Genomic DNA, 22,603 nt, shown 5'->3' on the forward strand with positions numbered 1-22,603 from the left:
AATAGGACAGATGGCAAACAAATAAAAAAAAAAAACTGATGGGAAATATACCCCTCCATGTTCAAAATGGGAAAAAACGTTTTGCTTTTACTTCTACTTTAAGTCCCAGGCTCCGTAGCAGAATTTTCCTGCAAAGGTTACACACCATGTCCCATGCAGCCTACTCTCAGGGGCTGACTAAAGGTACTTGTATGCCCACTAACTGGTAGTTCCAAAGCAGGGGCATGCATGGCATGACATGATGGCAATGCTACCACAGCTATTATAGCCTGTGGTTAATGTTGTCAGCATTTCCCAGGAATTGCACAGGAACAACAGAAACTGGTAGGATCAACAGGTAATTTACCATCAATGTAAAAAGCTTGCACTACAATGCATCAATAGCACTAAGGGAACTATTTAAAGTGTGTATAAAGTCAAAATGTCAACTTTTGCTCTGGTAACAAGTCTAAAGTTTTGGATTTCCCATCACTTTCTGTCTCGGTGACACTGGTCATCAGGAGAGCAATACCAAACAAAGGGTTAACAAAAACAGCAGTAGCTACACTTTCTAAAACCTAAAAAAAATGCTTTTACATGCACTTTAAATACATTGATTTTCTAGGTTTACATATAGTACGCTGCACTTTGCTGTACTTTACCTGATATCTCCGGCAGAAGTGTAACTGGTCCCAAACTGATGCTGTAGATCTGATTGGCAGATTTTGCAGAGTTGCTTTTAGCACCAGAGCAGGACTGTAACACATAAAACATTTACATTAATAGTGTAAAGCAAAGAAGAATTACCATACACCATAAATATATTAGTTGCATAAGTAACAGATCCTCTTTGTAAACAATCCTTACTATTAGCCCTCCAACACTACCGATGGACATTGGCCAAACACCATGCAATAAGAAAAAGAACACACCGGATTGTACAGAATATCACTTTAGTCAAAGAATAATTCCAGGCATGGAAATTTATAAATAGGTACATTGGTCCAGCTTGCACCAATACAACTTTGTATAAACCATACCTGGTTTATTTTGTATTGGTACTTATTAATTTTTCATGCAAATTGATTATATATATATATATATATATATATATATATATATATATATATATATATATATATATATATACACACACACACACACTATATTGATAAAAGTAATGGGATGCCTTCCTTTACACTAGTGGTTCTCAACTCCTGTCCTTGGAACACACTAACAGGCCAGATTTTAAGTATTACCTTGAGAAGGTGCAGATTACAATACTGCAATCACTGAGCAGCAAATGATATCACCTGTGATGTATTTCAGTTATCTTGCAAACCTGGCCTGTTAGTGCTACCTGAGGACAGGAATTGAGAACCACTGCTTTACACGCACATGAACTTTAATGGAATCCCAGTCTTAGTTGGTAGGGTTCATTTTTAAGTTGGCCCACTCTTTGCAGCTATAACAGCTTCAACTCTTCTGGGAAAAGCTGTCCACAAGGTTTAGGAGTGTTTCTAATTCATCCCAAAGGTTTTCTATAGGGTTGAGATCAGGACTTTGTGCAGGCCAGTCAATTCCTCCACCCCAAACTTGTTCATCCATGTCTTTATGGACCTTGCTTTATGCACTAATTCTCAGTCATGTTGGAACAGGAAGGGGCCATTCCCAAACTGTTCCCACAAAGTTGGGAGCATGAAATTGTCCAAAATGTCTTGATATGCTGACAACTTAAGAGTTCCCTTCACTGAAACTAAGTGGCCATGCCCAACCCCTGAAAAACAACCCCGAACCATAATCCCCCCTCCACCAAATGATTTGGAGGGGTGGCACAATACTTTTGGCAATATAGTTTGGATGAGGGAGTTTGGGGTGGAGGAACATGACTGGCCTGCACCTCAACCCAATAGAACACCTTTTGGATGAATTAAAGCGGAGACAGAGAGTCAGATCTTCTCGTCCAACATCAGTGCCTAAACTCATAAATGCTCTTCTGGAAGAATGGTTAAACATTCCCATAGATACACTCCTACAGTGCCTAGCAAAAGCATTCACCCCCTTGGCTTTTTACCTATTTTGTTACATTACAGCCTTTAGTTCAATGTTTTTTTAATCTGAATTATATGTGATGGATCAGAATACAATAGTCTGGTGAAGTAAAATTAGAAAAATATATACATAAAACTATTTTTCAGAAATAAAAAAATGATAATTGGCATGTGCGTATGTATTGCTATGAAGCCCATAAAAAGCTCTGCTGCAACCAATTATCTTCAGAAGTCACATAATACACACGGTCACACAAAAGTTCTCTGAACTTTCGACCGTCAAGAAAGCGGTTACGTACAACACTACGACGAGCCGAGAAAATGAAGTTCAATGCTTCCGAGCATGCGTCGAATTGTTTCCGAGCATACTTTTTTTTGCGCGTCAGATTTGCATACAGACGAATGGAATTTAGGTCAAGAACTTTTTCCATCGGAAAAATAGAGAACCAGCTCTCAATCTTTTGCTGGCGGAAATTCAGACAGAAAAAGTTGGATGGAGCATACACACGGTCGGAATATCCGACCAAAAGCTCCCATCACACTTTTTTTTTTACGGAAATTGCGACCATGTGTATGCAGCATGATCTATCATTACATATACACACCTTTTTGAAAGGCCCCAGAGACTGAAACACCTAAGCAAGAGTCACCACTAACCAAACAAGTAAGGGACAATGTTGTTGAGAAGTACAAGTCAGGGTTAGGTTATAAAAAAAATATCCAAATCTTTGATGATCCCTAGGAGCACCATCAAATCTATCATAACCAAATCGAAAGAACATGGCACAACAGCAAACCTGCCAAGAGACGGCCGCACACAGAAACTCACAGACCGGGCAAGGAGGGCTTTAATCAGAGAGGCAGCACAGACACTTAAGGTAACCCTGGAGGAGCTGCAGAGTTCCACAGCAGAGACTGGAGTATCTGTACATAGGACGACAATAAGCCGTATGCTCCATAGAGGTGGGCTTTATTGCAGAGTGGCCAGAAGAAAGCCATTGCTTTCAGCAAAAAACAAAATGCCACATTCTGAATTTGCGAAAAAGGCATGTGGGAAACTCCCAAAATGTATGTAGGAAGGTGCTCTGGTCTGATGAGACTACAATTGAACTTTTTGGCCATCATAGAAAACGCTATGTCTGGCGCAAACCCAAACCCATCACATCACCCAAAGAACACCATCCCCGCAGTGAAACACGGTGGTGGCAGCATCATGCTGCGGGGATGTTTTTCAGCAGTCAGGACTGGGAAACTGGTCAGAGTTGAGGGAAAGATGGATGGTGCTAAATACAGGGGTATTCTTGAGCAAAACCTGTACTACTCTGTGTGTGATTTGAGGCTAGGACGGAGGTTTACCTTCCAGCAGGACAATGACCCCAAACACACTGCTAAAGAATACTTGAGTGGTTTAAGGGGAAACATGTAAATGTGTTGGAATGGCCTAGTCAGAGCCCAGACCTCAATCCAAGAGAAAATCTGTGGTCAGACTTAAAGATTGCTGTTCACAAGCACAAACCATCCAACTTGAAGGAGCTGGAGCAGTTTTGCAAGGAGGGATGGGCAAAAATCCCAGTGGTAAGATGTGGCAAGCTCATAGAAACTTATCCAAAGCGACTTGGAGCTGTGATAGCCACAAAAAGTGGCTCTACAAAAAATTTACTTTAGGAGGTGAACTTTTATTTTGTCCTATTTGTTGTTTGCTTCACAATAAAAAAAAAAAAAAACCTTCAAAGTTGTGGGCATGTTCTGTAAATTAAATGATGCAAATCCTTAAACAATCCTTGTTAATTCCAGGTTGTGAGGCAACACAACACAAAAAATGCCAAGGGGGTGAATACTTTTGCAAGGCACGGTAAACCTTGTGGACAGCCTTCCCATAAGAGTTGAAGCTGTTTTAGCTGCAAAGGGTGGGCCAACTCAATGTTGAACCCTACGGACTAAGACTGAGATGCAATTAAAGTTCATGTGCGTGTAAAGGCAGGCGTCCCAATACTTTTGGTAATATAGTGTGTATAAAATGGAAAATTCCTATCAAAATACTTACCGTAATTTTCCTTTCCTGATGGACTCCATGGCAGCAACATGTGGGTTTAGTCCCGCCTCGACTACCCTATAGGACACTATTCCCATAAATCTTTGCTCCCTGCCAGCGGCCGTGTTCGATAACTAGCCTATTCCAACCATTTGGGAGGGAACTCCTGCTGCCATGGAGTCCATCAGGAAAGGAAAATTACGGTAAGTATTTTGATAGGAATTTTCCATTTTCCTGACAGACTCCATGGCAGCAACATGTGGGAAATAAACACCAGGGTGGGCAAAAATGCTGAACAAAGATTTATTTAACACCGTCAACTGACAGTACTTTCAAATCAAAATTGACAGAAGACAAAGTAACTGGTTCAACACAATAATGAGACATAAAAGTATGAATTGATGACCAGGAAGCTGCTCTGCAGATCACTTCAGGTGCAACATGACGTGAGGCCGCCCATGAAGTTGAGAGACTTCTGGCTGAGTGTGCTGTTACCCCCTCAGGAGGAGCCAAGCCCTTCTCTCTATAAGCCCATTGGATAGCTTGAAAAACCCATGCAGCAATGGATCTGACAGAAGCCCGGAGGCCCTTGTTTTTTCCCTGGAACAGGACAAAGAGATTGTCAGATTGTTGAAAAGAAGCTGTAGGTTCCAGGTATCATTTCAAGGCAACTCCCATATCGAGGGGATGTAGCTTCAGACTTCCGGCAGAATTAAAGGTAGGAAGGTAGGATTTCCTGGTTCTCATGGAAGATTGAGGTGACCTTGGAATTTGCCCCTAGCATCGGAATTAGAACCACTCTGTCCAGAAAAAAATGTGAGAAAGGGCTTTGAACCTAGAGCCTGAATTTCAGATATCCTCTTTGCCAAAGTTATGGCTACCAGAAAGGAAGTCTTAAGGGTAAGCTCTCTGACCGAGAGTGGCTTGTCAAGTTGCGATAAAAAATCAAGGACTTGTGGAAGATCCCATTTGGGGAACCTAGGTTTCCTCTGCAGTCTGAGCCTGACTGCCCCCTTGAAGAATTGTTGGACCAGAGGATGTTTGGCCCATGACACCCCAGAGAAAGCTGAAATTGTTGATACTTGAACACGGAGAGAACTAATAGACAAGAGGATATCCAGTCCCGTTTGCAGGAACTGCCAGAGCACTACAAGAGTTGGACCTGGAGGACATGTGGCTTGTGAATTTAGCCCAAAGCCTTTCATATACCCGATTGGTACTTCTTCTTCTTGCACTGAGGGAATGACCTCTTCGGGGCAGCCTAATGCCTCTAACCTTTCTGTCTCAAAAACCAGACTTTTAGGCGCAGGTGAGCTGGGCAGGGATGTAGTCTCGAGCCCTGAGATAGGAGATCTGGTCCGAGTGGCAAGGGGATCAGATCCTGGACACTGAGGAGCATTAGGAGGGGAAACCAAGGTCTGTTGGGCCAGTAAGGTAATATGGCTATCACCTCCGCTACTTCTGACCTGAGTCTCCGCAGCAACTGGAGAATAATGGGGGTTGGTGGAAAGGCATAAGCTTTGCGGAACCACCATTGCTCCGTCAGGGCATCCACCCCATAGGCCTGAGGATCCCGGAACCTTGAGTAGTACCTCGCCAGTTTCTTGTTGCAAGGGGAGGAAAAGAGATCGACTTCTGGGGAGATCCCCAAGGTCACGATCCGGCTGAATACTTCCTCGTGGAGAGACCACTCGTTGTTGTCTAAAAGAACTCGTACATATGTTGCTGTTATTTGGACCAGGTTCCTCTGAGCCCAGGACATAATTGGTAATACCTCTTGAAGGAGGGACAGACTTCAAGTAACTTCTTGTCTCTTTATGTATGCTACCACTGTTGTGCTGTCTAGTCTGGGTAGAACCGAGGCTCCTGATTAGGGATGAGCTTCGAGTTCGAGTCAAACTCATGTTCGACTCGAACATTGGCTGTTCGCAAGTTCGCCGAACAGCGAACAATTTGGGGTGTTCGCGGCAAATTCGAATGCCGCGGAACACCCTTTAAAAGTCTATGGGAGAAATCAAAAGTGCTAATTTTAAAGGCTAATATGCAAGTTATTGTCATAAAAAGTGTTTGGGGACCCAGGTCCTGCCCCAGGGGACATGGATCAATGCAAAAAAAAGTTTTAAAAACGGCCATTTTTTCAGGAGCAGTGATTTTAATAATGCTTAAAGTCAAACAATAAAAGTGTAATATCCCTTTAAATTTCGTACCTGGGGGGTGTCTATAGTATGCCTGTAAAGGGGCGCATGTTTCCTGTGTTTAGAACAGTCTGACAGCAAAATGACATTTTGAAGGAAAAAACTCATTTAAAACTACCCGCGGCTATTGCATTGCCGACAATACACATAGAAGTTCATTGATAAAAACGGCATGGGAATTCCCCAAAGGGGAACCCCGAACCAAAATTAAAAAAAAAAATGACGTGGGAGTCCCCCTAAATTCCATACCAGGCCCTTCAAGTCTGATATGGATATTAAGGGGAACCCCGGCCAAAATAAAAAAAAAAAAATGACGTGGGGTTCCCCCTAAATTCCATACCAGACCCTTCAGGTCTGGTATGGATTTTAAGGGGAACCCCGCGCCAAAAAAAAAAAAAAAAACGGCGTGGGGTCCTCCCAAAAATCCATACCAGACCCTTATCCGAGCACGCAACCTGGCAGGCCGCAGGAAAAGAGGGGGGGACGAGAGTGCGGGCCCCCCCCCTCCTGAACCGTACCAGGCCACATGCCCTCAACATTGGGAGGGTGCTTTGGGGTAGCCCCCCAAAACACCTTGTCCCCATGTTGATGAGGACAAGGGCCTCATCCCCACAACCCTGGCCGGTGGTTGTGGGGGTCTGCGGGCAGGGGGCTTATCGGAATCTGGAAGCCCCCTTTAACAAGGGGACCCCCAGATCCCGGCCCCCCCCTGTGTGAAATGGTAAGGGGGTACAAAAGTACCCCTACCATTTCACTAAAAAACTGTCAAAAATGTTAAAAATGACAAGAGACAGTTTTTGACAATTCCTTTATTTAAATACTTCTTCTTTCTTCTATCTTCCTTCATCTTCTGGTTCTTCTGGCTCTTCTGGTTCTTCCTCCGGCGTTCTCGTCCAGCATGTCCTCTGCGGCATCTTCTATCTTCTTCTCCTCGGGCCGCTCCGCACCCATGGCATGGGGGGAGGCTCCCGCTCTTCTCTTCTTCTTTTCTTCTCTTCTTCATTTTCTTCTCCGGGCCACTCCGCACCCATGCTGGCATGGAGGGAGGCTCCCGCTGTGTGACGGCGCTCCTCGTCTGACAGTTCTTAAATAATGGGGGGCGGGGCCACCCGGTGACCCCGCCCCCCTCTGACGCACGGTGACTTGACGGGACTTCCCTGTGACGTCACGGGGAATGCCACAGGGAAATCCCGTCATGTCCCGTGCGTCAGAGGGGGGCAGGGACACCGGGTGGCCCCGCCCCCCGTTATTTAAGAACTGTCAGACGAGGAGCACCGTCACACAGCGGGAGCCTCCCTCCATGCCAGCATGGGTGTGGAGCGGCCCGGAGAAGAAAATGAAGAAGAGAAGAAGAGAAGAAGAGAAGAAAAGAAGAAGAGAAGAAGATGAAGAAGATGAAGAGAAGAGCGGGAGCCTCCCCCCATGCCATGGGTGCGGAGCGGCCCGAGGAGAAGAAGATAGAAGACGCCGCGGAGGAGATGCTGGACGAGAACGCCGGAGGAAGAACCAGAAGAGCCAGAAGAACCAGAAGAACCAGAAGATGAAGGAAGATAGAAGAAAGAAGAAGTATTTAAATAAAGGAATTGTCAAAAACTGTCTCTTGTCATTTTTAACATTTTTGACAGTTTTTTAGTGAAATGGTAGGTAGTACCCCCTTACCATTTCACACAGGGGGGGGCCGGGATCTTGGGGTCCCCTTGTTAAAGGGGGCTTCCAGATTCCGATAAGCCCCCCACCCGCAGACCCCCACAACCACCGGCCAGGGTTGTGGGGATGAGGCCCTTGTCCTCATCAACATGGGGACAAGGTGTTTTGGGGGCTACCCCAAAGCACCCTCCCAATGTTGAGGGCATGTGGCCTGGTACGGTTCAGGAGGGGGGGGGCCCGCACTCTCGTCCCCCCCTCTTTTCCTGCGGCCTGCCAGGTTGCGTGCTCGGATAAGGGTCTGGTATGGATTTTTGGGGGGACTCCACGCCGTTTTTTTTTTTTTTTTTTTTTGGCGCGGGGTTCCCCTTAAAATCCATACCAGACCTGAAGGGTCTGGTATGGAATTTAGGGGGAACCCCACGTCATTTTTTTTTTTTAATTTTGGCCGGGGTTCCCCTTAATATCCATACCAGACCTGAAGGGCCTGGTATGGAATTTAGGGGGACTCCCACGTCATTTTTTTTTTTTAAATTTTGGTTTGGGGTTCCCCTTTGGGGAATTCCCATGGCGTTTTTATCAATGAACTTCTATGTGTATTGTTGGCAATGCAATAGCCGCGGGTAGTTTTAAATGAGTTTTTTCCTTCAAAATGACATTTTGCTGTCAGACTGTTCTAAACACAGGAAAAATGCGCCTCTTTACAGGCATACTATAGACACCCCCCAGGTACGAAATTTAAAGGGATATTACACTTTTATTGTTTGACTTTAAGCATTATTAAAATCACTGCTCCTGAAAAAACGGCTGTTTTTAAAACTTTTTTTTGCATTGATCCATGTCCCCTGGGGCAGGACCCAGGTCCCCAAACACTTTTTATGACAATAACTTGCATATTAGCCTTTAAAATTAGCACTTTTGATTATTCATGTTCGTGTCCCATAGACTTTAACGGTGTTCGCATGTTCGAACGAACTTTTTTCCTGTTCGCATGTTCTGGTGCGAACCGAACAGGGGGGTGTTCGGCTCATCCCTACTCCTGATATCAGATGGCGAAATGCCAGAAGTGCCTGGAACGCCGCCCTCAATTCCAAGATGTTCAACACTGTTCTTCTGGAAGGAAAATCCCAGGTGGCCTGCGCCACCTCTGTCAAGCAGTGGGCGCCCCAGCCCTTGTTGCTGGCATCTGTTGTTATTGTGACCCATGTGATGGGAAGAATGGAGTGGCCATTGTAAAGATTTTCCCGCTGGAGCCACCAGGGAAGGGAACTTCTCATGGTCGAAGTAATGCGAATAAGCTGGGCTTTGTTACCTGACCACTGGTGAAGAAAGTCTTTTTGGAAGGGCCTCATCTTCCACTGCTCCCACTTCACCATTGGTGAAGTTCACCGACGATCCTTAGACAATGGAGGGCATGGAGATGAGAGGCAGAGAGAGCCGGAAAAATTCTGTCTCAGATTATCAAAATCTTTTCCCCGGTTAAAGAGATGGTGCCTTTCACTGGATTGAAGAGGGCTCCTAGGAACACAAGAGACTGAGACGGAACCAATTGACTTTTCTCCAGATTCAGGATCCACCCAAATTCCTGGAGGGTGGAGATGACCTGACCCCTGTGATCTAGGAGTCGGTCTCTGTCTTGAGCCAACAGTAGAAGATCAAGTAATGATGGAAACGGATTCCTTTGGTTCTTAAGAGAGCCAGAACGGCCAACAAGACTTTTGAAAAGACACGTGGAGATGTCGATAGCCTGAAGGGAAGGCACGTGAACTGTAAATGAAGCCTGCCCACAGAGAAGCGGAGAAATTGTTGGAAATCCTCTGCTACAGGAACATGAAAATAAGCATCTTTGAGATCTATGGAGACCATCCAGTCTCCTGATTGGACCGACTGCTGGATTGTGGACAGCGTCTCCATCTTGAACTTTTCTTTTTTGATAAAACGGTTCAGATGAGTTAGATCTATGATGGGCCTCCATGCCCCGTTCTTCTTTTGGACCGTAAAGTGAGGTGAGTAAATTCCCATGCGTCGCTGGTTGTCTGGGACAGGGATAGCTGCACCTTAAACCAATAAAGATTCTACGTAGGCTAACAGAATCAGCCTTTTTTCTTCTGAGGCCGGAAGAGAGGTGGGAACACATCTGAGTCTGGGAGCGCTGTTGAAGGCCCAGGTATGGCCTGAAGAGACCGTCTTGATGGTCCAGAAGTCCTGAATTGAGGCCACCCAGACGTGCCGAAAGTGGAGAAGGTGAGCCCCTACCTGGCCTGTCTGAGCAGGCCCAATCTCAAAAAGACTTGGTCAGCTCCCTTTCCCCCGTTGAACCGCCCTTGGCGGGTTTCTTGAAGGATGACTGCCTTACCTTCCATGACCTGGAGAATTCATGGCCCAACCTGTAGCTACGAGGCTCCCTAGCTCGTTCCTGGTACTGTTTCCTTAGGAAAGATCTTCTCTGGCCTTGCAAACACCGATCCTGAGGAAGGAACCCCAACTTACCAGCAGTGGCCTGGGTTATGGCGTTATCCAATTTGTTGTCGAAAAGGCAAGACCCTTCAAAAGAGATTTGGCACCACACTTGTTTTGATACTGGGTCAGCCAGCCAAGGACGGAGCCACAAGGCATGCTTGGCAGTGACAGCTGAAAGCATGACCCGAGCCTCCAGGAGGATTATATCAATCGAGGCCTCCCCCAGAAAGGCAGATGCTAGCCTCAGCTCCTGGATGGGTGAACTCCTCACTACAACTTCCGAGATGTTCCTGAGTGTCTCATCCACATTATCAGTCCAGACTTCCATGGCCTTGGACATTGCAGCCAGAGCTAAAGCTGGCTTGCAGGCCATACCTGCTGTAAGATAAACTCTCTTCAGGTCAAAGCCGATCTGTCTTTCTAAGGCGTCTTTAAAGGAGACTGTATCCTGCAAGGGAAGAGTCACATGTTTTACCAGCCTCATCACGGCTGCATCCACCAGTGGAGCTGATTCCAAATGCTTGACCTCTTCCTCTTTGAAGGGATAGTTTTAGAACTTTAGAAAGCATGGAATTCTTTTTCTCCAACTTACCCCCATTCGTCTGTGATGACTTCACCAAGTTCGGCAAGGAATGGAAAGTTGACACATTCCTTCTTCAATTGTTTGAAGTATTTTTTTGTTTGGACGGGGCGGGCACAGGATCTTCCCAATTTAATGCTTCTCTAATGGTCTTGACCAAGGGGGGAGTAAGGCAAAATCAAACCCCACACAGGGATCTTCACCTTCAGAGTCATTATCCGAGGGAACAGCTGAAGGATGACTTGGCAGAGAGGATTCCCAGGTGTCCCGACCTTGTGACTCCCTTACTGGTGAGCGTAGCGGCTCCGCAGGGGGTCGTGGGTCTGGCCGGTCTTGATACTTCTTAGAGACTCCTTGACAACCCTTTTGACCAGGGATTTCAGCTGCTGGTCCGTACCACCTCTTTCTCCAGCTGCTTTGGTATAGCAGAGGTCACACAGGGATTTTCCCGCAGGTACCTGGGACCTGCACCCCCAGCAGACACAGTCAGATGAGCGGCTGGAGTGAGCCGTGGACGTCTGAGACACATCCTTGCTACGGTACCCCGATCTTGAGGGTGAACTGGGGCGATTAGATCTGGAAGAGGAGTGCCAGCTGGATTTGCAGTGCTGGGAAAAACTTTTTTCGTTGTTTTTGTACCAGCTATACGAATGGTAAGGCTCTGCTCACTTTAAGAATATATAAACCCAACAATTCATATTCCTGATATGCGCCTGCTGTACTTTGTACAAGGGGCATTCAAGTTAAACCAGGGCTTTTAATTTTACAGGTATGAAAAGGGATGCTAGCGTGGTGGTACTACACGCAGTAGAAAGTGGCAAGTGTGTCCTATTACTGATAGGTGGCACACAAGTCGTGGGCCAGTCCAGAGCCATTAATCAAGATGGCAGACAACAGTGTTAGTGTGTGCATGGAACAGCATGTGGTGATGATGTTTTTTGTGAACGAAGGCGTAAAACCCACGGATATCTACAGAAGACTTCAAGCACAATACAGTGATGAGGCGCTCTGCGGGAAAAAAACAACCTGGCTTGATCGTTGATCCAGGACAACACACAACCTCATACTGCTCACCACACTACATGCACATTACAGAAACTTGGATTGGAGGTATTGCCACATCCCCCTTACAGCCCGGACCTCTCTCTGAGTAATTTCCACCTGTTTGGACCCCTAAAAGAGTTCCTCTGAGGTACTGATGACAAAGGTAAGCAGGCTGTCCTAGGATGGTTCAGGCATACTGACAAAGCTTTCCAGGCCTTAGTTAATTGCTGGGATAAGTGTATAAATGTAGCAGGGGAGTATGTTGAAAAATAAATGCAGTCTTCATTCCTTGAAATTTGTTCTGCTCTTCAAAAGTCCCAGTTTAAATTAAACGCCCCTCGTACTTGTATGAAAAAGTATCCTGTTCTCGTTGTGTTGCTTCCTTTGTGTGAAATTCCTGGTATTCCTGCTAGTCCTCTTGCTTTTCTATTAAAACTGGCCACACTAAGCAGGAGAACACACCATGGTCTGATCTCTAACTATGTTGGGAACTCAGCCTGCTCTCCAATAAGCAGACTAGTGCTGACAAACACACCCAGCTTTTCACTGGGAAGCTCAGTGTGCTGTTGTTTCCCCTCCCCCAGCTCTTATGCAGCTGAGAACAGAGGGAATGTGATCACTTAAAAAAGGAGAAAAAGGTATTTGTAATGTTTTTATATCTACTTACAAATATTTGGCTTTTGTTTTCTATTTTAAACTGAATGGATCATTTTATAAGGTGAGGTTTTACAATCACTTTAAAGCTAGCTATAACTTAGTAGAATTTCATTAAAAAAATTACTTTAAGAATGTTTGTTCAATTTTTCTAATTTTTAGTGGGGTCAAATCAACATTTGTTTTGCATCACAGTGGTGAGAAAATTTGAAGGAGCAGAATGGAAACTTTTTCTTGATTGAACTCATTTCTAACAGTGAATGTGGTTTTCCTTCAGCGATTGTAAACCTTTTTTCAGTAAAATAAAAACATGCTATACTTACCTGCTCTGTGTAATGGTTTTGCACAGAGCAGCCCAGATCCTCCTCTTTTGGGGGTCCCTCACCGGCACTCATGGATCCTCCCATCCACTGAGTGCCCCCATAGAAAGCCCTTTCCTATAGTGGTCGCTCGTGTGGTCTCATTTCCGAGCCAGGCTATTTGCATCTTTCCAGACACACAGCCAGGCTCAGCCCCACCCCCTATTTCTGCTCACAGGTTTTGGCTGAGAGCAGCAGGAACCAATGGCTCCCGCTGCTCTCAGCCAAGCCTGTGAGTTCCGGGAGAGGGGAGAAGAGCTGCTGCAGCCATGCACAGGGCTGGACCGAGATCGGGCTCTGGTTATTATTTAGTGGGGAAGGGGGCTGCATGAAAAACATTTTGAAGTTCTTTCGAATTACATTTGTCCTGCCATTAAAACGTACTGAGAACTTTCGTATGTACAGTTGTCCAAAAATCTCCTAGTGTATGGATTGCTTTACTGTTATGCTGTATGAAGAAACTCCTTTAGGGGGTATATTATAGGGTTTAATTGGGCTTTAAAACTAAAAGAAGTAACGAGCAATGCATGGATTTTAATAGGATTCCTGGACGAATTGTTTGTACCCATTTTCAATGTATTTTTTTGTACTCACTGGTGTGCAAGCGCCAGTTGTGAGATCACACAGATTTATATGGCAGTGCAGGTAAATTTTGCTGTAACCGGTGAGGAACCTAAATAACTGCAAGGAAAAGCGACCTTCTTTCGAAACACCATTCATGGGAACACTGATGGATGAGACCTGCCTGTTAGGACAGCTGTTAAACAATAGGAAGAAAAAACAATTACAATGCTATGATAATGCTATAGAACATCATTTGTGTTATTTTAATTTCAATATGTGCTTAAAATATTATGGAATTTAAAGAGACCTGGTCATGTGATAAAATACTTCCAGGAGAGAACCTGTAATGAAGAGGCTGAACACTAACCTCTCCTTCCACTCAACACTGCTCCATTGTAGAGAACTTATTCCCCAGAGTCACTACTGGGTCCAAGAGCAAAAAAAGAAAACAAGGGAGCACTAACCTTGTGTATTATCCTTAGGTACATTTTATTAAAAGTAAAATAGGAAACTACTCACAAACGTATTAATGAAAACTCATGATACAAATTGTCTCCAGATGATAGCAATTGGTCAAGGTGACAACAGACTCCAGATCGTAACAGAGGAGATTACAGGGGTCACTGCTGGCTAACGTGTTTCAAAGGATCACCTTCTTTCTCAGAGCCCCAGGGGCTTACCTTCTTCCTTAGGGGCTCTGAGGAAGAAGGTAATCCTTTGAAACGCATTAGCCGGCAGTGACCCCTGTAATCTCCTCTGTTACGATCTGGAGTCTGTTGTTGTGAGAAATTTACCTAAGGATAATGGACAAGGTTGGTGCTCTTTTGTTTTCTTTCTTTTCCTCTTTGACTGCTAGGATACCCCTATCCCTGAGGGTAGCAGAGGCCCGAGGCATTATCAGATCTAGTCCATCTGGTACTCACTTGTGCGCAGGAGTGTTTTGTTTTCAATACTGGATCCTACCCTGTTGGGAGGTTGGAAGGTGGAACAAGTGAAAGAAGAGGTGGTTCCTGGAAGTGATGGTTTCCCAGTGGAATTAAGGGGACCACTTGTCTGCAATAGAGCAGCACTGAGTGGTGCAGGCAGACAGAGAGGTAAGCATTCAGCCTCTTTTTCTACAGGTAGGTTCTGTAATGGAAGTGTTTTATTATGATGATGACATAGGGGTTTGGTTTACTAAAGGTAAAAAGACTGTGCTCCAGTAGCGGCCGGTCCATAAGAGAAGCAGGGGTGCCCTCCTAGTTTGCATGCGGGGCCCTGGACCGATAGATTTCTGTGAGTTGTTTTTTTTTTTTTCCAGGCATATGATTAAAGCCTGAGGCTCTAATTAGCTTGAAAAAGGTTCAAGCCACCCACTTGTGACACTAGCAAATCAATATTCGTTATTGTCTTCCAGCTTTTCCTCCTGGACAATCTGGACAGGAGGTGGATCTAAGGAAGAAGACCGGGTTGGCTGGGAGGAGAAGCAGGGGAAGCTGTGGGAGATGGAGGGGTGAGTGTGGACCTGGGGGGAGTTTGTTCGCTGTCCCCAAAAAAAGCTTAACACCAGCCACCGCTGCTGTGCACTTTGCAAACTGCAGTTGCCCCAGAGCTTAGCAAATAAGGTAAATCTTCACTTTTCAAAGAATACCCAATCACGCGCAAGGAAAATTTTAAAAAATTGCATTCTTGCTTGCACATGATTGGATGATGGAAGTCAGCAGAGCTTCTGCTCACTTACTAAGCTCTGGAGCAGCTGCACTTGCAGAGTGCACAGCTTGTTTGCCTTTAGGCCTGATTCACACCTATGCAGGTTGCAGTTTGCATATTGCAGGTGCATTTTGCGTTTTTCAATACATATGTTTGATCCATTGAAGTCTATGGAACCAAATACCAGAAAAAAGTCCCTGGTCCTTTTCATAAAATGCACAGATGTGAACATGACCATAGAAAACTATGATAAATAGACTGTAGTGTGTTTCTGCAAAACTGAAAATGCACTAAAGAATGCATAGGTGTGAACCAGGCCTTAGTAAATTAACCCCAAGGTCTCTTCAACAATTGAAATAACCATGCACAGCAGATACATACATGTTAGAAATAATATTGCCCTAGTCATATCAAAGATAATTCCTCTTTGTGATGGATAACTGTGCCTTGCTCTTCTTTACACATATCAAATAAGCCATTAGTCTAGAATATTTGTACCTGATCCAGTAAGGAATGACTTCATACTATGTCCAAGCCAACGAGTGGACAGCGAAAGGAGAAGCAGCACAGTGATGAATCTCAGTCATTCTGCTCTCTTCTACTATTAGCATTCTTCTTGTCAGCACTACTGACTCCTACTGCTTGATTTTTAATTTAGAATATTTGTAAAGCTGGGATTAAGAAAATAGTGTCTATTCTCAACTGGGGTTGGTTTACTAAAACAGTAGAGGTTGTTCATTTATCAAGGTGAGTGGTAACTTTGTGAATGTTACTTATAAAACTTACTTTGAATGGCCCATGGAGTGCAATAAAAAGAAAAAAAAAAGATTTTTGCTTGCACATGTCTGGATGATGAAAGTGAACACTAATGCCGCATACATGCGATCAGACATTCCGACAACAAAACCGTGGATTTTTTTCCGACAGATGTTGGCTCAAACTTGTCTTGCGTACACACGGTCACACAAATGTTGTCGGAAATTCCGAACGTCAAGAACGTGGTGATGTAAAACACATACGACAAGCCGAGAAAAATGAAGTTCAATAGCCAGTGCGGCTCTTTTGTTTGATTCCGAACATGCGTGGAATTTTGATGCGTCGGAATTGTGTACACACGCTCGGTTTTGTTGTCGGAAAATTTGAGAACCAGCTCTCAGAAATTCCAACACCAAATGTTCTATGGAGCCTACACACGGTCAGATTTTCCGACAACAAGCTCACATCGAACATTTGTTGTCGGAAATTCCGACTGTGCGTACGCGGCATTAGAAATATATTTATAAAGTAGTGAATGTGACTGAAAACATTCACTGGTAATCAGTCAGTTAACAGTAAGTGGTTTCAAATATTCTTGGGACAAACATAGATCTATACTCAGACAAAAAAAGTAAAAAAAAAAACATAAAATACAAAAACATACAGTATATAAATTAAACAAAAAATGGCAGACTTGATGGACCACTTGGTGTTTTTTTTTATGTCACTTTATGATGTTTCTATCACAGTTTTTTAAACACATGCACTTGCAGTGACTGTTTAGTGAATGTCATATTCACTACTTTGTAAATGTCCCCCTAAGCTTCAAATGTTCACTTCGCAATGTGAAATTTGACTTTGCAAACTAAAAAATGTATATTTCTTCAGTAAAATGACCTTCACCCTGAAAGACAATGTGGGTGTACCTGGCGTCAGACCCTTTTTTTATGTTGCAGTGCAGTATTTCCTCCGTTACTTCTTTCTCAAGATCGACATTGTGCACACATGCACAAATGTGCTGAAGGGCTTTATGTAGTGATATCCTTCAGCCCGGAATTGAGTTGGGCTTCATCTGACTTTCTGCAGCGTGCAATAAAATCAGAGGAAGTTATTTCAGGACAGGAGAGTCTGTACAACTGAAGGGAAGGCTGGTCAGTTCATTTTTGCTGGTTGTGTCCTGCATCCCTGGTGGATTGCTTTTCAAAAGGCTGTATAGCAGTGGATGGCAGGTGTCTAGGAGGTGCTACTTCTGCCTACTGTTTTTTTTTTCTTAATTGGCCAATAGCAATATAACATTGCAGGGCAATGCCACAACCGCGAGTCAAACTTGTGGCTTCCGATTGCTTTGTGGCCACATTGATCTCAATGGGCGAGATTGACAGGCGGTAATGCCTGAGAAACTCCACAGCCCAAGCTAAAATTGCCACCGCTGCAACATGTGTATAGCTCTGTCAGGCTGTAATGTTACAATTCCAGGGGGTGGCAAAACAGCGCTCAGATGCCTATTTTTACTGAAACCCAACAGAAAGTGAGAGAAAACACTAGAACAAGTGTCCCATTGGCAGATTTCCTATCACCTCCTGTTGGCACCTGTAAAATGTTGGACCGCTATGTTCTGTCTTAAGCCTTTTACACACGATCGGATTTTCCGCAGACAAAACCTCTGACTTTTGTCCAGGCATGTGCCTGAATTTTATCTTGCATACAAACGACAAGGAATTGTTGGCCAACAAACATGAACGTACTGACATACTACGTGGTTTTTCATCTCTTTAGCGCCACCCTTTGGTCTCCTTCTGCTAATTTCATGTTAGTAGAAGTTTGGTGAGTTGATTTGCGCTTTTCATTTCGCGATTTTCATTTCGTGCTTGTCATTTAGCGCTTTTCGTTTTGCATTTTTCATTTCGTACTTTTCATTTCGTGCTTTTCAGTTTGTTTCTGAACAGCCGTTCGTCAACCAGACATGTTGCCGAATCGGAGGAGATAATGTGTTATTTATTATTGCCTTGGAGTTATTGCTTTGACCCAAGTCCCATCCAAGAACAGGAGGAGGAGGATTTCTTGGACCAAAAATTGATTGCTTTATTAATTGTGACCAATTATGTCATATGCCATTGCTGTGGGAGCTCCAGCAGAATAATCCATGTAAGCGGAGCCTTACCAGTATACCCGAGAATTAAGTAAACACAACTGGATACAAGTGGATGCTTAAACTTTGTTTATATTATAGAAATGAAATGACCGCAGAAATAAGGTGATTTTCAGCACTACATATGCTCCAGGCCACACATGTCTTTAGGCAGAAGTAATGGGAAACCTACTCTTTCCCTCTTTGACAGGTACCACTCACTAATACTATTCATACTCTCTCTGTAACCTAATCATCATGTTCGTATCTTACTTCCACACTGGGACAACACTGAATAATGCAGAATCTCCTATGGAATCCTAAGTAATTCTGAGTCAAGATAGCCACCCTAATCTCACAGGATTTGGGTATCTGATAGGATAGATGTCCTCCTCAAGATGGCTGCCTGGAGCCCACAGAAGGGGACAATTGGTCTTTAATGGTCTCCTTCCAGCCTGAAGAAATTACACAGTGCCACCTTCAGGTTGGTGGATATGCTTCAGCCCACACCTGCCCACAAACACACCAAGGACTAGTAATCTGCAATACATTACATTTTTGGTTTTGGGTTTACATAAGCTTTAAAAAAAGGTTTTGGCTATATGTACACATTAATGATAGTCTGTTTTAAATATGCCCCAAAGTGTATAGCGATCTTGCATAATCCTTTCAATGATTCATTATTATTGACCTTCATCAATATTGTTTAACAGTGCACTGTAACAAACCTGTCTTTGATGATATAGTATCTTGTAGTATCATTCATGTTTCTTGTTGGTGTGCCAAAACAGTTCTTCATCAACACAACATATGGGGAATTATCGAGCCCATCGAGAATGATACCAATATACAGATAAGATCTGATTGACAACTGAACTTCAGGTGCTTCATAGGGAAGAGTATAGCTGGCATCTTGGAAAAGTGCCATAGAGATCTTGAACTGACCGATGCCCTCTGCCGAAATGTTTATTGTGCTGCAAAAAGCAAAAAAAATAATATACAGACATTATTTCTGCACGATTATCATTATGTCACTTGGCAACTTAACCTCTTGTCATGGCTGCTGCCCAGTGGTTACTTTATAGTTGACCTAATGCTGGGAGGTGGCCTTCCAGACAATGTGTTTACTGGCTGCCACAGTGGTCACGTGCTTGGGAGCTCCCTATCATAAACAATGGCCAGAAGCTTTCCATGACAGTTTGCCCAATGTGCTAGGAGTGTGCGGTGAGAATGTTTTCAGCACAGAATGGCGGTTCCCAATGGATGTATACTGTATGTGCATCAAATGTGTCTTAAAGCCTAAGTGCAGTCAACATAAAATAACAGAAACATCAGCAGAAGAAACCTGACTTACAGTTAGTAGAATGTGTACCCTTGTGCTGATTCCTCTGATTCTGCTGGGTGTAATTCCGCTCCACCCATACCTCACCCCTCCCTTGCTGTCATATTCTTCTGGTGAAGCAGGGGTTAATAGAACCATGGGAGCTGTCAAAGGCTCTCATCAAGATTGCTTGACTATGCCCACTCTTTCTGCCAAGCTTCTCCATTTATAGAAGCCGCACTGGAAGGATATGGCAGCGGGGTCGGGGCATGGACGGAGGAGAATTCCATCAAACAAAAGAGGCATCAGCACAAGGGACATGTGCTACAGACTGTAGGGTATGTCCCTTAATTGCTAATTGTTTTGTTTTTTTAACCATCACTTCTTTAAAGCAAAGGAGCAGGGATAGCAGTGACATCACCTCCCAAATATAGCCACTGGTCATATTTGAGCAATGGCATTGACCAGATATGGCCATGGCCATATTTAGCTAATGATTTCACCATCATTCTTGCCCCTTTCCTTATATAAATTACTGTTGGGATCAGTCATGTGCACCAGGTCATTATTTTTTTTTTCTGAATGTAGCGCACCACCTAAGGAGCTGCAAGTAGAAAGGCATCCCCCACCCTGCACAGTCAGGCACACCGCATGTTCACAGCACACTTGAGTCAGAAGAACAGCCCAGTGCTTTGTTTTTATGTTTTATTAAGGAGATTAAACTTGGATAGGGATGGGGATATTATGGGAGGCCCACTTGATCAAAGTAGTTGAACTATATACAGTCCATATATACACTTCTCTTTCTACCTCCAGCACAATCTTGCTTGTAGAACTACATCTCCCAGGACAAGCTGGCACTGTTTGGATGATCCAACAAAGGCTCAGTTAGACCGGTAGCAAATGGCCTTTACAGGCAGAGATTGCAGGCCCCTTTGGTAGTGTAGCAAAATGTCCTTGTGCCCAGCTGTCCTCCTCCTGTGGCTAATGATCCCAGCACCACCTCTTTAGGCACTGCCAGCCCACCTGGCTGCAGCTGCCCCTTTCACTAGCCCTACGGGCCTTACTCCACAGTCCTCCCAGACTGACTTTGCATCCATCCTAAACTGCTTGCACCCAGTCCTCTCAGGCATGCCTCTCAGTCCTCTTGACTGCAACACTCACCAGCCCACCTGGCTGCCCTCCTCCCTGGAGATTTTCCTGGCAGAGTTCTCCTGCTGTCCTCCACTTGCTCCCTCTGGTCAGGACACCTCTATGTGCCATGAAGAGGGTCACTTCCACACTCGAGCCCAGGCCCGAGGTCACCCCCCAGATTAGGGGACACCCTTAAGGGCCACTCTCAGCTTAACCCTCTATATCCATCTTCCACCAAAACACCACTACCCCAGCTGAGCTGACCCAGAGTATTTGAGGGGGCCTGCCCCCTGCCAACCCATGAGTTTGGGATTGGTCAGGGCCCTCAGAATACTCCAGGCAGATCCTCCTCTCCTCCACTCCCATTCTTCTAGAATCTTCTGTAAGTTTCTAGAAGTAGGCGGAGGTCTCAGAAATGTTGTCTGTGAGTCACTCAAACCGTGACCCATAAGAATAAAACAGGCTTGGCTGCCAGCCAAGCCCGAACTATTTACCTACTCTAACAAAAACAATCTACTTCTAGCACACTAGAGGGTGCTACATGGAGTGTCAGTGGGCATCATTATTGAGATTGTGGGGGGACTTTTATTTTTACCTGGATAGGGTTGTGGGGAAGAAGCCATTGTCTTTATCCCCCCTGGCAAGGCACCCCTTGTATGTATCAGGAGTGGGGGACCACTCACTTGCACCCTCCCTTTCCTAACCAACAAGGCTACACACTCGCATTAGCAGTTTGATATTTATTTTTAGGGGAATCTTTTTTGTTTTTTTGTGTGAGGTGCCCCCTTAAAATCCATACCAGAATCAAAGGGCCTCGTATACGTTTTGGGGGGACTACATAATTAAAAAAAATTCTTGCTGTAGGACGTGCTACAGCAAATGTGACATTTACAAAGATAAACATGATACAGTTTAAATTGCCAACAAATGACATTCCATTGCTGGATTAAAAAAAAAAAAAAGCACATGCTGTTTTTTGTTTTTAGGAAAAAAAGTTAGCAATGAAATGTCAATTACTATCAATTGCAAACATGTTTTTCCTTTGTAAATGTCAGTGCTGCCTCAGCACACAGAGATGTGTCCTTTCACAGGCTGGATTAGGACACTCCAAGCATGATATTTAAAGGAATTGACATTTTTAATATTTCTCTATAAGTATTAAAAAAAAAAATCACTGCTCCTTGCCAAATAGAATTTATTTTTATTGCCGATCGTGTGTGAGAAGGAGATTGTGGTAACATCTCATTATCACTTACAGTGTACACCAATCACACTGGTTGCGCCCCCAATAAAGAGTACCTGTCACCACCCATCAAAGTACCTGTCACAGTTCATCTGAGTACCTGTCACAGTTCATCTGAGTACCTGTCACAGTTCATCCGAGTACCTGAGTACCTGTCACAGTTCATCTGAGTACCCGAGTACCTGTCACAGTTCATCTGAGTACCCGAGTACCAGTCACAGTTCAACTGAGTACCCGAGTACCTGTCACAGTTCATCTGAGTTCCCTGAGTACCTGTCACAGTCCATCTGAGGACCCGAGTACCTGTCACAGTTCATCTGAGTACCCAAGTACCTGTCACAGTCCATATGAGTACCTGAGTACCTGTCACAGTCCATATGAGTACCAGAGCATCTGAGTACCTGTCACAGTTCATCTGAGTACCCAAGTACCTGTCACAGTTCATATGAGTACCTGAGTACCTGTCACAGTCCATATGAGTACCAGAGCACCTGAGTACCTGTCACAGTTCATATGAGTACCTGAGTACCTGTCACAGTCCATCTGAGCACCTGAGTACCTGTCACAGTCCATCTGAGTACCTGAGTACCTGTCACACTCCATCTGAGTACCTGAGTACCTGTCACAGTTCATATGAGTACCGAGGACCTGAGTACCTGTCACCGCCCTTCAGAGTACCCAAATACCAATCACCAGCCCATCAGAGTCCCAGAGTACCTATCTGTAGCCCATCAGAGTACCCGAGTACCTGTCACCAGGCCATCATAGTA

At 44.5% G+C, this 22,603-nt stretch overlaps 1 protein-coding gene across 2 annotated transcripts in view; it reads right to left on the reverse strand.

Moving 5' to 3' along the window:
* The window catches only part of LOC141139166 (uromodulin-like), a 135,147-nt gene that overhangs the window by 8,143 nt on the left and 104,401 nt on the right, over positions 1-22,603 (reverse strand). Inside the window, exons 13-15 of one of the 2 annotated variants that reach the window (XM_073625056.1) lie at positions 18,864-19,109; positions 13,593-13,755; positions 642-735 (exon numbers count right to left, since the gene is read on the reverse strand). In XM_073625056.1, coding sequence (XP_073481157.1) covers positions 642-735; positions 13,593-13,755; positions 18,864-19,109 — 503 coding nt within the window. The remainder of the gene's footprint in view (positions 1-641; positions 736-13,592; positions 13,756-18,863; positions 19,110-22,603) is intronic. The other variant, XM_073625057.1, reaches the window with a different exon arrangement.

Source organism: Aquarana catesbeiana, linkage group LG04 (genome assembly GCF_042186555.1).
Source record: "Aquarana catesbeiana isolate 2022-GZ linkage group LG04, ASM4218655v1, whole genome shotgun sequence".
Classification (NCBI taxonomy): Eukaryota; Metazoa; Chordata; class Amphibia; order Anura; family Ranidae; genus Aquarana; species Aquarana catesbeiana.